The sequence below is a fragment of the Saccostrea cucullata genome, unplaced genomic scaffold (genome assembly GCF_032062105.1).
Source record: "Saccostrea cucullata isolate Sc308-1 unplaced genomic scaffold, CSIRO_AGI_Scuc_v1 ctg155, whole genome shotgun sequence".
In the NCBI taxonomy this organism is placed as follows: Eukaryota; Metazoa; Mollusca; class Bivalvia; order Ostreida; family Ostreidae; genus Saccostrea; species Saccostrea cuccullata.
Genome location: NW_026930491.1, coordinates 58,874 through 72,306, shown reverse-complemented (window position 1 = coordinate 72,306; position 13,433 = coordinate 58,874). Strand labels below are relative to the sequence as shown.

Here is a 13,433-nt window from a genome sequence, read left to right as displayed (position 1 = left end):
TTTCCAGATTCCAAACACAGTTCATCATTTCTATTTTAAGTTGTACAATTCTGATGAGGAAAAAAAAATGTGATCTTCTAAATTTCTTACATTTGAATATATAAGACATATAAGCAAATATATAAATATTTCATCTAGTCAGAGACCAGTGAAGAAACCTACCTTAAAAAAAATTTGTGTAGTATATTTTTGTTCAATACACATTCATCTTCAGAATAGAAAAGAATAGATCGAGTATGAAGTGTTGTATTATAAACACAATCACTTCACGATACATATTCTTCGAACAAAAAAAAAATTAACCCTAATAATACAGTGTATCAAATAAGGTATTGAGTTATAATTTTTATATAATAAAAGAAGAATGTATCGTCAAGTGTATGTGTTTGTAAATCAATTTAAAGCAATATGAGCTGCATCTTTGATGTCAGAATTTTTTTTTTTTTTTGCAATATTGTAATGAACTATTCAAATGAAAGAAAAGAAGAACATTTATTAACTTCTATTCTATATATTTCCAACAGAAGAACTGTTTATATGCCTTAACTGAAGCAAGATTACATTATTGTTGTCTTATATAATTGGTGGCATTGCTGGGTTTTTATTTTTCCGTCATAAAAAATGTTAGCAAAGAAATAAAGTCAAATTAATTTTCTAGAACTTCATGTAAAATTTTGACGTTACCGAAACTGACACCAACACCGTGCACAACGTCATTGTAAATTCCTTTGTAGAAATCTTTCTTCTGAGAACCAAAACAATTCTTTATTTCAGTCTGATTAAAGATACTGGTTTAAATAACATACAGACTTATCATAACAGCATATTTTAACAGCAAATTTAATTTCTTCAAAACGCCAGCTCATATTGCTTTAAAAAGCATCATATAAAAGTCAAGTGGCATATGTTTACAATCATATAATATTTGTAAACAAGGCCACTGAATTTGCAAAATGTTCTTGTATCATCAACTCATTTGTCAGTAGCCTGTCTCCCAGTTTTGGAATTTTTCACACGATGAACATATACTCTTAAGTAATAAATCAACAAATTAAATGGGGTACCTTAACCCTATCTGCAGTAAATGATGATTGTAGGGGACTGACGACCAAAAATGATTGAAGTCACGTGCGTCACATTTTTAGTTTAATTTAGTGTGTGTTTCTTTCGTAAAAAATCCAGATATGATCAAATGTGTCAGCGTCCATAATGTCTTTTTTCTTGAGTTCAGTTTGATAGATCGAATCATTGTAATCGTTGATAAAACTATATAATTTAAAATTGATAAAACACCATCGAACAATTAATCATTATGCATTGGCATGTATAATTTCATCCTGACGATAAAATTTCATGACCAGTATGGAATTGAAAATAGAGATATCAATGGATAGATGTGTCTTTTTTTCTTTGCTGATTAGCTCACTCCATCCCCTCCCTTTCCTTACACAGGACAAAGTCCAACTCAACAAAGGACGATCTGCTGATAAATTTTTTTAAAATTACGACATGATTTACGTACGATTTATTTTACACCCTCTAAGAAAAAAATCAAAACAAAAGCACGATGTCCGACAGTTCTGATGAGGATTCTGGTGGATTTAAGATTAACAGAGCATATGCTTCTAAATATAACGATTGGCGAAGGAGAGAAGAACTTCAAAAACGTAAGAAATAAGTCGACATTTTTACGCTATTCTGAACAAGGCCTTACAAATTGGCCAGTTTAGGCTTATGTATGCCGTTCGAAAAATCTCTATTTTTTCTTTCTATCTTGAGTATGATACTAAGTATTACTGTATATGTACTAAGTCTTGGATATTTGTTTAGAATTATTGTGAAAATAAATAACAATGGAGCCATCGACTTCTCAATAGAGAATAGCGTGAATTTGATAAAAAGAATGATTATTACATAATCTACGAACATGACGAGTTTATGTATATTTAACTGACTACTTCTCTAATTTTAGAAATAGAAAACACTCTTTACAGCACATTATAACTTAGGAGATTTGACAGGGACAGTAAGATGTAAGCACTTAACATGTTTATGGCAGGTCCGATCTGTCAACAGGGGATGCTTTTAAAATTCTTCTTGGCACCTGACCCCACTTCTGGAATTTCCTGGAGTCTGTGTTTTATGCTCTGTTCACATATAAATATTAATTATAGATTTTCTCTGAGATTGATCACTATTTCTTATCATCATGTTTTTCATTTTGTACTACATGTACCATTTTTGGAATCTAAAAATATATGAATGCAAAAAAATTTAATGCTTTTATGCAAAAGCTGTTAATTAGGATTTAAGGTGTACAAAAAGAAACCACTTTGATTTTATGTGTTCAGTAAGAGATCGCTATGGAGTTGATGCAGAATTAGAAGATTCCAGCTCATCTGAATCTGAGGATGAAGATGCTGTAAAATCTTTTTAAAAAATTTTTCTAAAATTTAATTCTGGTAAAGTTAAATAGAGGCTTCTGTAAAATCTCTTTTAAAATTAAAATGTTTATAATTTAATTCTACATTTGATTTGGGTATAAGTTCAAATTTTGTTATTCAGGCACTTACTGCACAACTAGAGGAAGACTGGTTTAAAACACTGGCAGCACTTAAAAGCAAAGATCCAAGAATTTATGATAAAAATGCAAAGTTTTATCACAGTGAAGGTATTGGTTTCATGAATTTCTAATATGATGAAGCCTTTGATTGCGATTCAGTGTTCCTTTGTTTTGTTTTTTAATTGTGAAAGTATTTTTATATGGAAGAAGAAAGTGATGATAGCTCCGATGAACCTGGACCAAGTAGTAAGAAAGATAAGCCAGTGTATCTGAAAGATTACCACCGGAAGGTTATTCTGGAAAAAGAAGGGTAATTTGTTTTATCTTATTAACCTACAGTTTTATATTGAAGCAATCGTTATTAAAAGGTGTTTTCTTTTTGACACCCATTTCTATTTTTAAACATTTGATGACCAAAGCATCTACATTTAGTCATTTACTCTGTAAAATAAAACTAATGGACAGGAACTAATGTTAATTTTTTTAAGAGCATTAAAAATTCAAATGTACAATTTTGTAAATGTTATACTGTTAGAAGTGCAGTAGTCCTGTTTGTATTAACCTTGCTGGAATTAAGTAAAGGTGGTATTTTAAATACATTTTGCTGTGAATGTTTCCAGTAAAGTAAGTGATGAAGAAAGTGATGACAATGAAGAAGATATCAGCCATGAACCTGGGTATTACGAGGAACAAGAAGAGATCAAAAAGAGGTAGGAATAAATACATTAAGTGAATTTCTATATTGCAGAGCTCTGGATTAATTGACTTAAAGAGCCAAATATAACTTTTTGAAAAATTACATTTCAGTTTTTTTTAAGGGATAATGACCATAAATAACAAATCTGACATGACAAATGGAAGCATGTAAAATGTACAGAATCTCGAGCTCTCTCTTTTTTTTAACTTCACAATGACTGATTTGATTTCAGCTTTAAAGAAAAACTGGCTGAAGAATCTGATTCAGAGGGAGAACTTTTTACAAAAAGATTGAAAACTAAAGAGCAAGAGGCAAGTCCCAAAAAGATTGTAAAATGTTTGAGGAATTAGTGAAGTTTGTACTTACATCATACTGTAGATATCCAAACAAGCTAGTAAGTAGGGAAGAATGATTTCAGTGTAGTTTTCATGGTTTTTTTTAGGAGGAGGAAGAGAAAGATTACATCAAATGGTTGAAGGATCAAAAAGATCTAGAGGAAAAAGACTCAGTGGGAGTAGAACTGGTAATAACCTTACTCTCTCATAAATGTCAATACAGTACAATAAATCATTGAATGCTTTGATTCATCATAAAAGGATCATTTTTGATTGTGGGTATTTAATTATCAGGCTCCGCTCAAGAGTTATTGGAATGATCCAAAGCTTAGTTCAAACGAAAAATTCCTGAGAGATTTGATACTGAATAAAGGGTACATCGATAAAGATGGTAAAAGGTAGGCTGAATATGTAATATTGTGTGTTTTCCCTCATTAAATAGGACATATTCTCATCAGTCAAAGACGCATACTGACAGGTCAAATCTAAAAATTAGACTAAGTTCTTGTTAAAAAGGTTGACTTTTCCTGTGTATTTTTAATGTGAACTTCTTTAAATTATGTAAAATATTTACATGTAAACATTAAAAAAATATATGATTTATTTTATATCTTTATGTAAATGTAATAATTGACTGTGATTTTTCCTGACAGATTACCCTCCTACAATGAGATAGTGGATGATGGGGAGGGGTTCTCTGAGGAAGAGGAAATTCTGGAGAGAGAAGATCAGTTTGAAAGAAAATACAACTTCAGATTTGAAGAACCAGACCCTGACTTTGTATGTCAGCTGTTTTTATTTGAAAATAAGTGATTAATTCTTAAAGCTGATGATTGCAAGAATAGACTTCTCAAAAAGTAACCATGATTCTTTTCAAAAAGCAATTGAATTTTTTAATTAAGAAGATTTTACAGCTTTTTAGATTTTATATTAAACATTATGTTCTTGAAACTAACATTCAGCCAACAAACATTCAGCCAACATTGCTAAGCAACACTGCATGACTCAGTTCTCAACACTGGGCCTTAAATATTCCAAAAAAAAATTGTAGATCAAGTCATATCCTCGAACCATTAAGGATTCAGTGCGTCAGAAGGACACAAAGAGAGCAGAGAAAAGAAAAGAGCTGAAAAAAAGGAAAGAAATGGTGAGTGGTACAAAGCAGACATAAAAACAGAATGCTCTTTCCATCTCAATCAGAATTAACTCATTGAAAGATTATTCACAAGATTTATGTTTTTGACAAAATATTAAGAAAATGTGTATATACTGGTATATTTTCTCTTTACGTGGAAACTTCAAATTAGATTGTATTTACAGGAAAAACAAAAGATTAAGGAGGAAGTCAAACAGCTGAAAAATCTCAAAAGAAGGGAGATAATGGACAAAATAGATAAACTAAGGGAGATAACTGGTGATCCAGACCTTGACTTTAACGAGGAGGATTTAGAAACAGACTTTGATCCCCAAAAGCATGACGAAATGATGAAGGTTATAGTTCTAACAAAATAAAACTGATTTATAGCAAGATTTCTCAAATTGTTTACTTTAAATGTAACAGTCATAAAGCATAATTTATTAAACCAAGGATTGTAACTTTAATTTTTTACTGATGAGTTTTTGCTTTGTAGAAATACTTTGATGATGAGTTTTATGAGATGGAGGAGGGAGACCAGAAGCCGGAGGCACCAGCTGATATAGAGGAAATCCAGTGTGGTTTGTACAGAGAAATATAGGATCCACTTAGAAGTTTAGAAATAATTACTTTTTAAAAAAAAAATACAACTGTATGTGGTACTGGTACTTAATACTTGTACATGTCTAGGACAAGACATTTTAGCAGTAATGTATATATACGAGGAGTGATCAAAAAGTTCATGAACTATCTCTATATCTTCAAAACCACAATTCAGATTAGAATGAAATTCGGTACACACATAGCCATACACAAGGTCTATAAATAGCATATGCCGAATAAAGTTTTTCTCCTTGTTTGTGACGTCACAATGTAAAAATAACGTCACTATGTAGGTCACTTGTGACGAAAAATGGTTGTCTCAGTTGAACTCGTTATCCACAATTTATTGTATATCTTTGAAATCCCTCTACAGTATCATATAATTTGTACACAGTTTATTAAGTTAAATAAGTTCTTATAAATTAAATTAGTGATTGGATTGGTTGTTATAGTGAAGGAAGGCAGATGGTTAAAAATGATACTTGTCATCTTGCCCATATCTTGCCCATTGAAAGCAAGTTTGAATAGATATGTGTTTTTAATTAAGCAATTTGCTATCAAAGACCTCCAATTTACACTTTGAAAAATAGTTGAATATAACAATAATATAATTGTTAAATACCTAAGATATCATTTATTTTAGATTTTAAACTTATTAGATATGATAAAAATGAGGCACTCATTCTGTATCCACCCTGAATAAAAGTTTCTCCTGAGACAGAAGATTTGTGTTTTAATTTTTTGGAAAGGATATTCTTATCCACCCATTCTGTTGCCGAGATTTGACCATTTCTGACAAATGAACTGTTCTTGACATAAAGATTAACTCACATGGAAAGAAATATAAAACTCAGAAAAATCTTTCAACTTTTGTGACAGAACGTTACGGAGGGGGTCACGTGACAGCCAATATCACGTGATTCATGCATGCGCAGAACAGTGGTTGATGTGCATTAAAATCGGAGAGGGATTAATTTTAAATATAATCGACATTGAAACCAAATATTGTTTCTTTTATGGAAGTTATTCAATTAGTTCGCGAACTTTTTGATCACCCCTCGTATAAACTTTGTGGTAAATGTAAACTATTTTGTAGCAATAATGATTAAGATGCAAAGTCAGTTTTGAAAAGTATATTAGTAACATATTTGTTTCACACCATATTGCATGTACGTGGTCACACATGCACATTGAGATGTGAGCGGTTCATTGCTAACAATTAACCATTACAGAGAACTGGGATGAGTGGAGTGGAGGAGATGTGAAGGGATACGATGAGGGGTACAACGATAATGACAATGATTATGAACCACATGTAGATGATCCTGACTTTTGTGTAAGTACAGAAGTAATTATTTCATTAACAACCATGAAACTTTTAGAAAATTTTGGATATGTAAAGCATTAAAATGTAATATGTATAATACGACTTGTGGATGCTAAATGTATAATACCTAGTATATATAATTTGTTCTGCTTCTATGGCCTTACTTGATTCTAAGTTATGGCCTTTAACTAATTTCATCCAGCACTAAAGAGTTGATGAATGTGATGAAATCATCATTTTTTTTCTTCACTGCTTTAGATGGATGTTGACTATGACCCAACAAAAGTTGTAAGTCGAAAAAAGAATAAAAAGAGGAAATCAAAGTTTGTGGAGGCGGTCACAAACTCAAAACCTACATTTGATCCAAGTAAGTAAAATATGTTATCTGATGTCATTTATATGACTTTTCAGTTTCATTTTACTTGACATTTCAGTTTCATGCATTTTGTGTGGACAGTGAAATTTGAGTTAATCATTTTTAGCTCACCTGAGCCGAAGGCTCAAGTGAGCTTTTCTGATCAAAATTTGTCCGTTGTCCGTCGTCGTCGTTGTCGGCGTCGTCGGGTTTAACTTTTCACATTTTCATCTTCTTCTCAAGAACCACTGGGCCAATTTCAACCAAACTTGGCACAAAGTATGGGTGAAGGGGAATCAAGTTTGTTCAAATGAACCACAATTCCAAGGGGAGATAATTATGAATTTGTGAAAAATTTATGGCATTTTTAAAAAATCTTCTTCTCCAGAATCGCTGGGCCAGGAAAGATGAAACTCATGTGGAAGCATCCTCAGGTAGTGTGGATTCAAGTTTGTTCAAATCATGACCCCCAGGGCTAGGGTGGGGCCAAAATGGCCCCCAAGTTTTACATAGGAATATATAGGAAAAATCTTTAAAAATCTTCTTCTCCAGAACCACTGGGCCAGGAAAGATGAAACTCATGTGGAATCATCCTCAGGTAGTGTGGATTCAAGTTTGTTCAAAAACCCCTGGGGCTAGGGTGGGGCCAAAATGCCTCGTTTTATATAGGAATATATAAGAAAAATCTTTAAAAATCTTTTTCAAAAATTACTGGGCCAGGAAAGATGAAACTCATGTGGAATCATCCTCAGGTAGTGTGGATTCAAGTTTATTCCCCCAGGGCTATCGACCTATAATGGCCCGAAAATTTTACATAGGAATATATAAGAAAAATCTTTAAAAATCTTCTTCTCAAATTAGGACTTCAACTCATTGTTCACTTAGAATATAGATTCAAGGTTGTTTATTAAATCATGACCCCTGGGGCAAGGGTGGGGCCAAAATGGCCGACCCAAGTTTTACATAGGAATATATATATAGGAAAAATCTTTAAAAATCTTTTTCTCCAGAACCACTAGGCCAGGAAAGATGAAACTCATGTGGAATCATCCTCAGATAGTGTGGATTTAAGTTTGTTCAAATATCCCCCCTTTCTAGGGTGGGGCCAAAATGGCCGAAAGTTTTACATAGGAATATATAGGAAAAATCTTTAAAAATCTTCTTTTAACTGGGCCAGGAAAGATGAAACTCATGTGGAATCATCCTCAGGTAGTGTGGATTCAATTTGTTAATTTACCCCCGGGGCTAGGGTGGGGCCAAAGTCCTATCTTTTATATAGGAATATATAGGAAAAATCTTTAAAAATCTTTTTCTCCAGAACCACTGGGCCAGGAAAGATGAAACTCATGTGGAATCATCCTCAAAGATTCAAGTTTTTGTCATGACCCCTGGGGCAAGGGTGGGGCCAAAATGGCTTTTTACATAGGAATATATAGGAAAAATCTTTAAAAATCTTTTTCTCCAGAACCACTGGGCCAGGAAAGATGAAACTCATGTGGAATCATCCTCAGGTAGTGTGGATTCAAGTTTGTTCAAATATGACCCCCGGGGCTAGGATCCAAAATGGCCGACCCAAGTTTTACATAGAATATATAAGAAAAATCTTTAAAAATCTTTTTCTCCAGAACCACTGGGCCAGGAAAAAAACTCATGTGGAATCATCCTTAGTGTGGATTCAAAAGTTCAAATACATGACCCCCGGGGCTAGGGTGGGGCCAAAATGGCCGACTTTTACATAGGAATATAAAAGAAAAATCTTTAAAAATCTTCTTCTCAGAACCACTGTACAGGAAAGATATAAACTTTGTGGTATCCTCAAGTGTAGATTCAAGTTTGTTCAATCATGACCCCTGGGGCAAGGGTAGGGCCAAAATGGCCGACCCAAGTTTTACATAGGAATATATATATAGGAAAAATCTTTAAAATATTTTTCTCCAGAACCACTGGGCCAGGAAAGATGAAACTCATGTGGAATCATCCTCAGGTAGTGTGGATTCAAGTTTGTTCAAATCATGACCCCCGGGGCTAGGGTGGGGCCAAAATGGCCGACCCAAGTTTTACATAGGAATATATAAGATAAATATTTAAAAATCTTTTTCAATAGATATAAAAATGGAACTTATGAAAGTTTGTTATTGGAAGCCAAACATTTCAAATCATGAAATTGTTTTGGATGGGGCCACATGGCCGACCCAAGTTTTACATAGGAAAATATAAGAAAAATCTTTAAAAATCTTTTTTCCAGAACCACTGGGCCAGGAGAGATGAAACTCATGTGGAATCATCCTCAGGTAGTGTGGATTCAAGTTTGTTCAAATCATGACCCCCGGGGCTAGGGTGGGGCCAAAATGGCCGACCCAAGTTTTACATAGGATTATAAAAGAAAAATCTTTAAAAATCTTCTTCTCAAGACACTAGGACAGGAAAGATGAAACTCATGTGGAATCAATGGTAGTGTAGATTCAAGTTTGTTCAAATCATGACCCCTGGGGCAAGGGTGGGGCCAAAATGGCCAGCCCTAAGTTTTAGTTAGGAATATATATATAAAAAATCTTTAAAAATCTTTTTCTCAAGAACCACTAGGCCAGGAAAGATGCAACTCATGTGGAATTATCCTCAGATAGTGTAGATTCAAGTTTATTCAAATCATGACCCCCGGGGCTAGGGTGAGGCCAACAATTTTACATAGGAATATATAAGAAAAATCTTTAAAAATCTTTTTCTCCAGAACCACTGGGCCAGGAAAGATGAAACTCATGTGGAATCATCCTCAGGTAGTGTAGATTCAAGTTTGTTCAAATCATGACCCCCAGGGCTAGGGTGGGGCCAAAATGGCCGGTTTTACATAGGAATATATAAGAAAAAACTTAAAAAATCTTCTTCTCAAGAACCACTGGGCCAGGAAAGATGAAACTCATGTGAAATCATCCTCAAGTAATTATGATTCAAGTTTGTTCAAATCATGACCCCCGGGGAAAGGGTTGGGTCAAAATGGTCGATCAAGGTTTTACGTAAGATTATATAGGAATAATCTTTAAAAATCTTTTTCTCCAGAACCACTGGGCCAGGAAAGATGAAACTCATGTGGAATCATCCTCAGGTAGTGTGGATTTAAGTTTGTTCAAATCATGACCCCCGGGGCTAGGGTGGGGCCAAAGTGGCCGACTTGTTTTACATAAGTATATAAGAAAAATCTTTAAAAATTTCTTCTCAAGAACCACTGGGCCAGGAGAGATGAAACTCATGTGGAATCATCCTCAGGTAGTGTAGATTCAAGTTTGTTCAAATCATGATCCCTGGGGCAAGGGTGGGGCCATGGATGTTCTACATAGGAATATGTAGGAAAAATCTTTAAAAATCTTCTTCTCAAGAACCACTGGGCCTGGAGAGATGAAACTCATATGGAATCATCCTCAGGTAGTGTAGTTTTTGTTCAAATCATGACCCCCGGCTAGGGTGGGGCCAAAATGGCCGAAAGTTTTACATAGGGATATATAGGGAAACCTTTTAAAATCTTCTTTTCAAGTAAAACCTATGATTTGTGATATTTATGTGGAATCATCCTCAGGTAGTGTAGATTCTAGTTTGTTCAAATGATGAATGCCTGGAGGGGGGTGGTGGAGTAAATTCAAGCCTGATGTACTTGAGTGTGGCCCCTGGGCATTTTTGTATTTGAAATATTTTTTTTGGGGGTTTAATGAGTGGAGTATACTGGGGGATAATGATTTCTCTGTTTGAAAATAGGTGAGAAGACTTTTGAGGAGTACTTTGATGAGTATTATAAACTGGACTATGAGGACATTGTAGCAGGACAGCCATGTCGGTTTAAGTACAGGAATGTTACACCCAACAGTTACGGCCTAGAAGTGGATGAGGTAACTTATATATTTTTAATGAATTACAATTATTACTTTGTATTTAAAATGTGGTCAATGTTTGTAATCATCTCTCTCTCTGAACTTATTTTAATTTGACAGATTTTGAAATGCAGAGACAAAGAGTTAAATGCATGGGTTTCTGTGAAGAAAATGAGTCAGTACAGGTAAGTTTACATGTATTGGATATTTCATTAACTTTTATATCGATACCCTTCAAAATTTTATAAGATATGGAGACTTACAGTAGATTATGTTGACAGAGAGAAGGACGAGGAGGAAAGAGAAGTGAAGATTTTTGAGAGTAAAGGTAAAAACCAGAGAAAGAAGATGAATGTGCTACTGTCATTGAAGGAGGAGGCAGAGGAAATGTATGTTTATATGAAAATTTTTGGTTTTATTTACTGTTTTAATAAATAACCTGTTTGTGATTATGCTCATATTGCTTAAAATTGGAATAAGTATTTGCTTTTATATACTTATATGTGATCTTTTTTTGATTTTATGAGAAAGATAAACATTTTGAGAATTTTTTCTATGACTGTATGCTTGTGTAAATAATTGATTATATTTGATACCACATTATTTTTTTTCCAGACCTGTAAAAAAGGAAAGTGCAACTTCAACAATAAGTTCACCTGTAAAGAAAAAGAAACGAAAGCATGCTGTGGATGATAGCATGGGCAGTTTAGAAGAACAGACAGTGAAAAAGTCTAAAAAAGATGATTTAAATGAGAGTAAAGAAATCAAAGGTGGGATGTTCACAAAGAAAAAAGACATGAGGAATAAATCAGTGGTGAAAGAAAGTCCAAAGGGGAGGAACATAAAACAAGAGACAGGAATTACAGGAGATGTTCATGTGAAAAAAGAGAGCAGTGACTCGAGCATGGTTTCTGATAGTGAGAAGAAAATCAGGGAATCAAAAGAACACAAAGGAAAGATAAAGTTTCATTCAGACATTGAAGAAAGCAGCAGTGTAAAATACATTGAAAAGGGTAGAAAAAGTAAAAAGAAGAAAAGTCAGGATGTTGGGAAACCTCTGTCACAAGAGGCATCAGAAAATGACACAGGAATTAGGCTATCAGGTGAAATAAAAAAGGAAAGACCAGACACTGTGAGTTCAGCAGAGGAGAGTGGTATGACTAGTACCCCTAGAGAGCATCAGCAGGTGGCTGGTGACATGAGCAAGAAGAGGAAAAACAAGAGGAAAAAGAAGAAAAAGAAGGAAGGACCTCCTAAACTATCTAGTGAGAGACTTCTGGCTTTTGGAATCAATCCAAAGAAAGTCAAGTACATGAACATTAATAAGTTCAAGGAGGAGACAAAAGGTTGAGGTTAATAATGGTGTCATCTGATAATAAAATGTAAATACACACATATCATCATTTGTTTGTTGTTCTTATTAGGTACCATTTATAAAACATTTTTGTATGGCATAATCAACGTTTACTTGAGTATATAACATTCATTTCTGAAATCTTGCAAGTCTACTTTCATTATTTGCCTTTAGTTTCTCCAGCTTGTTTGTTTATTTGTTGTTGAACATCCCTTTGAGAGTTGAGATATTAATTCCAAACTAATAACTAACTTTAACTGTAGGACAAACATTACTTGAGCTTTTCCATTGTCAGCTTCCTTACTCATATAGTACATTTCACTATCAGCTGCATACAGTGTTTTTGGTTACCAACTGATTTGGTAGAGGATGAGATATTCACAGTGCCAGTAATTTTTATATGAGTCATGCCAGTGACAAAGTCATGTGATAGGGCTCTCGAATTTTTATTGAAATAAGCATCTTTTGTAGTTATTAAAATTTACTTTTTTGCAAATACAACTCGTTCAGATGTACTTAACAGACATGTTTCGTACCATTTTTGAAATAATATGTACTACTAATTACTCTGTTTTCGGGATCAATACATAGGGCTCATGCTTGTGTGACCCATGGATTGGAGATGAAAACCTTGACACTTTCTCAGTATGGATTTAATGTACTAGGTGTATGTTAAAATCGCACATTAAGCAATTAAGGGCAATACAAAAACCATATATCCTTCTGTATTCAATACTAGTATAATCCAGAAGGGAAAAAATTAACGTTTGCATGATCAGTTCGTACTGGTTTCTGCTGACAAAGCAGGCAACAACATGTCTTTGTTTGTAAGGCTCATTATTTAAAATGTATTTCAGAGCAACTTGACTTTAATTCCACAAGTAGAAATCCTTTTTATACTCATAGCCCCCTTTCTGAGGAGGACATTCTTCAAAATCATATGTCAGTTTGGAATATTTTCAATATTCAAAACAACCATAATGAATTTGAATTACCACGTATTCCGAAACGTCATAAAATCCTTAAAAACTAAGATACATAGTGGGTTCCAGTAAATGTTCCACCAAGCTTCTTTCTTTACTCCTCACTAAAATATCTACAGTAGTGAAAGATAAAAGTCAAGATGTAGAGTACTGTTCAACAATATATTTAAGAAACTATGTTAATCAGGTGTGGATACTAAGAAAATCGAAGGAACTTTTGAACC

The 13,433-nt window shown here is 33.8% G+C and overlaps 1 protein-coding gene across 1 annotated transcript; it reads left to right on the top strand.

The window, feature by feature from the left end:
• The first annotated feature begins 1,520 nt into the window (after positions 1–1,520).
• On the top strand, positions 1,521–12,269 carry LOC134228772 (protein KRI1 homolog). The gene is made up of 18 exons (XM_062710465.1): positions 1,521–1,667; positions 2,352–2,423; positions 2,564–2,671; positions 2,768–2,873; positions 3,184–3,273; positions 3,493–3,571; positions 3,703–3,783; positions 3,890–3,993; positions 4,249–4,375; positions 4,647–4,742; positions 4,916–5,086; positions 5,227–5,311; positions 6,566–6,669; positions 6,919–7,027; positions 10,760–10,890; positions 10,993–11,057; positions 11,154–11,261; positions 11,488–12,269. The coding sequence occupies exons 1-18, from the start codon at positions 1,568–1,570 to the stop codon at positions 12,221–12,223; spliced, it is 2,472 nt and encodes an 823-aa protein (XP_062566449.1). The 5' UTR covers positions 1,521–1,567; the 3' UTR covers positions 12,224–12,269.
• Positions 12,270–13,433: the final 1,164 nt, after the last annotated feature.

Excerpts from the sequence above, each read along its gene's own strand:
- LOC134228772 (XM_062710465.1), top strand. The coding sequence starts at position 1,568 with ATGTCCGACAGTTCTGATGAGGATTCTGGTGGATTTAAGATTAACAGA. Across the intron at positions 3,784-3,889 it reads ACTCAGTGGGAGTAGAACTG|GCTCCGCTCAAGAGTTATTG; the intron begins GTAATAACCTTA and ends TTTAATTATCAG. Across the intron at positions 11,058-11,153 it reads AAGAAAATGAGTCAGTACAG|AGAGAAGGACGAGGAGGAAA; the intron begins GTAAGTTTACAT and ends TTATGTTGACAG.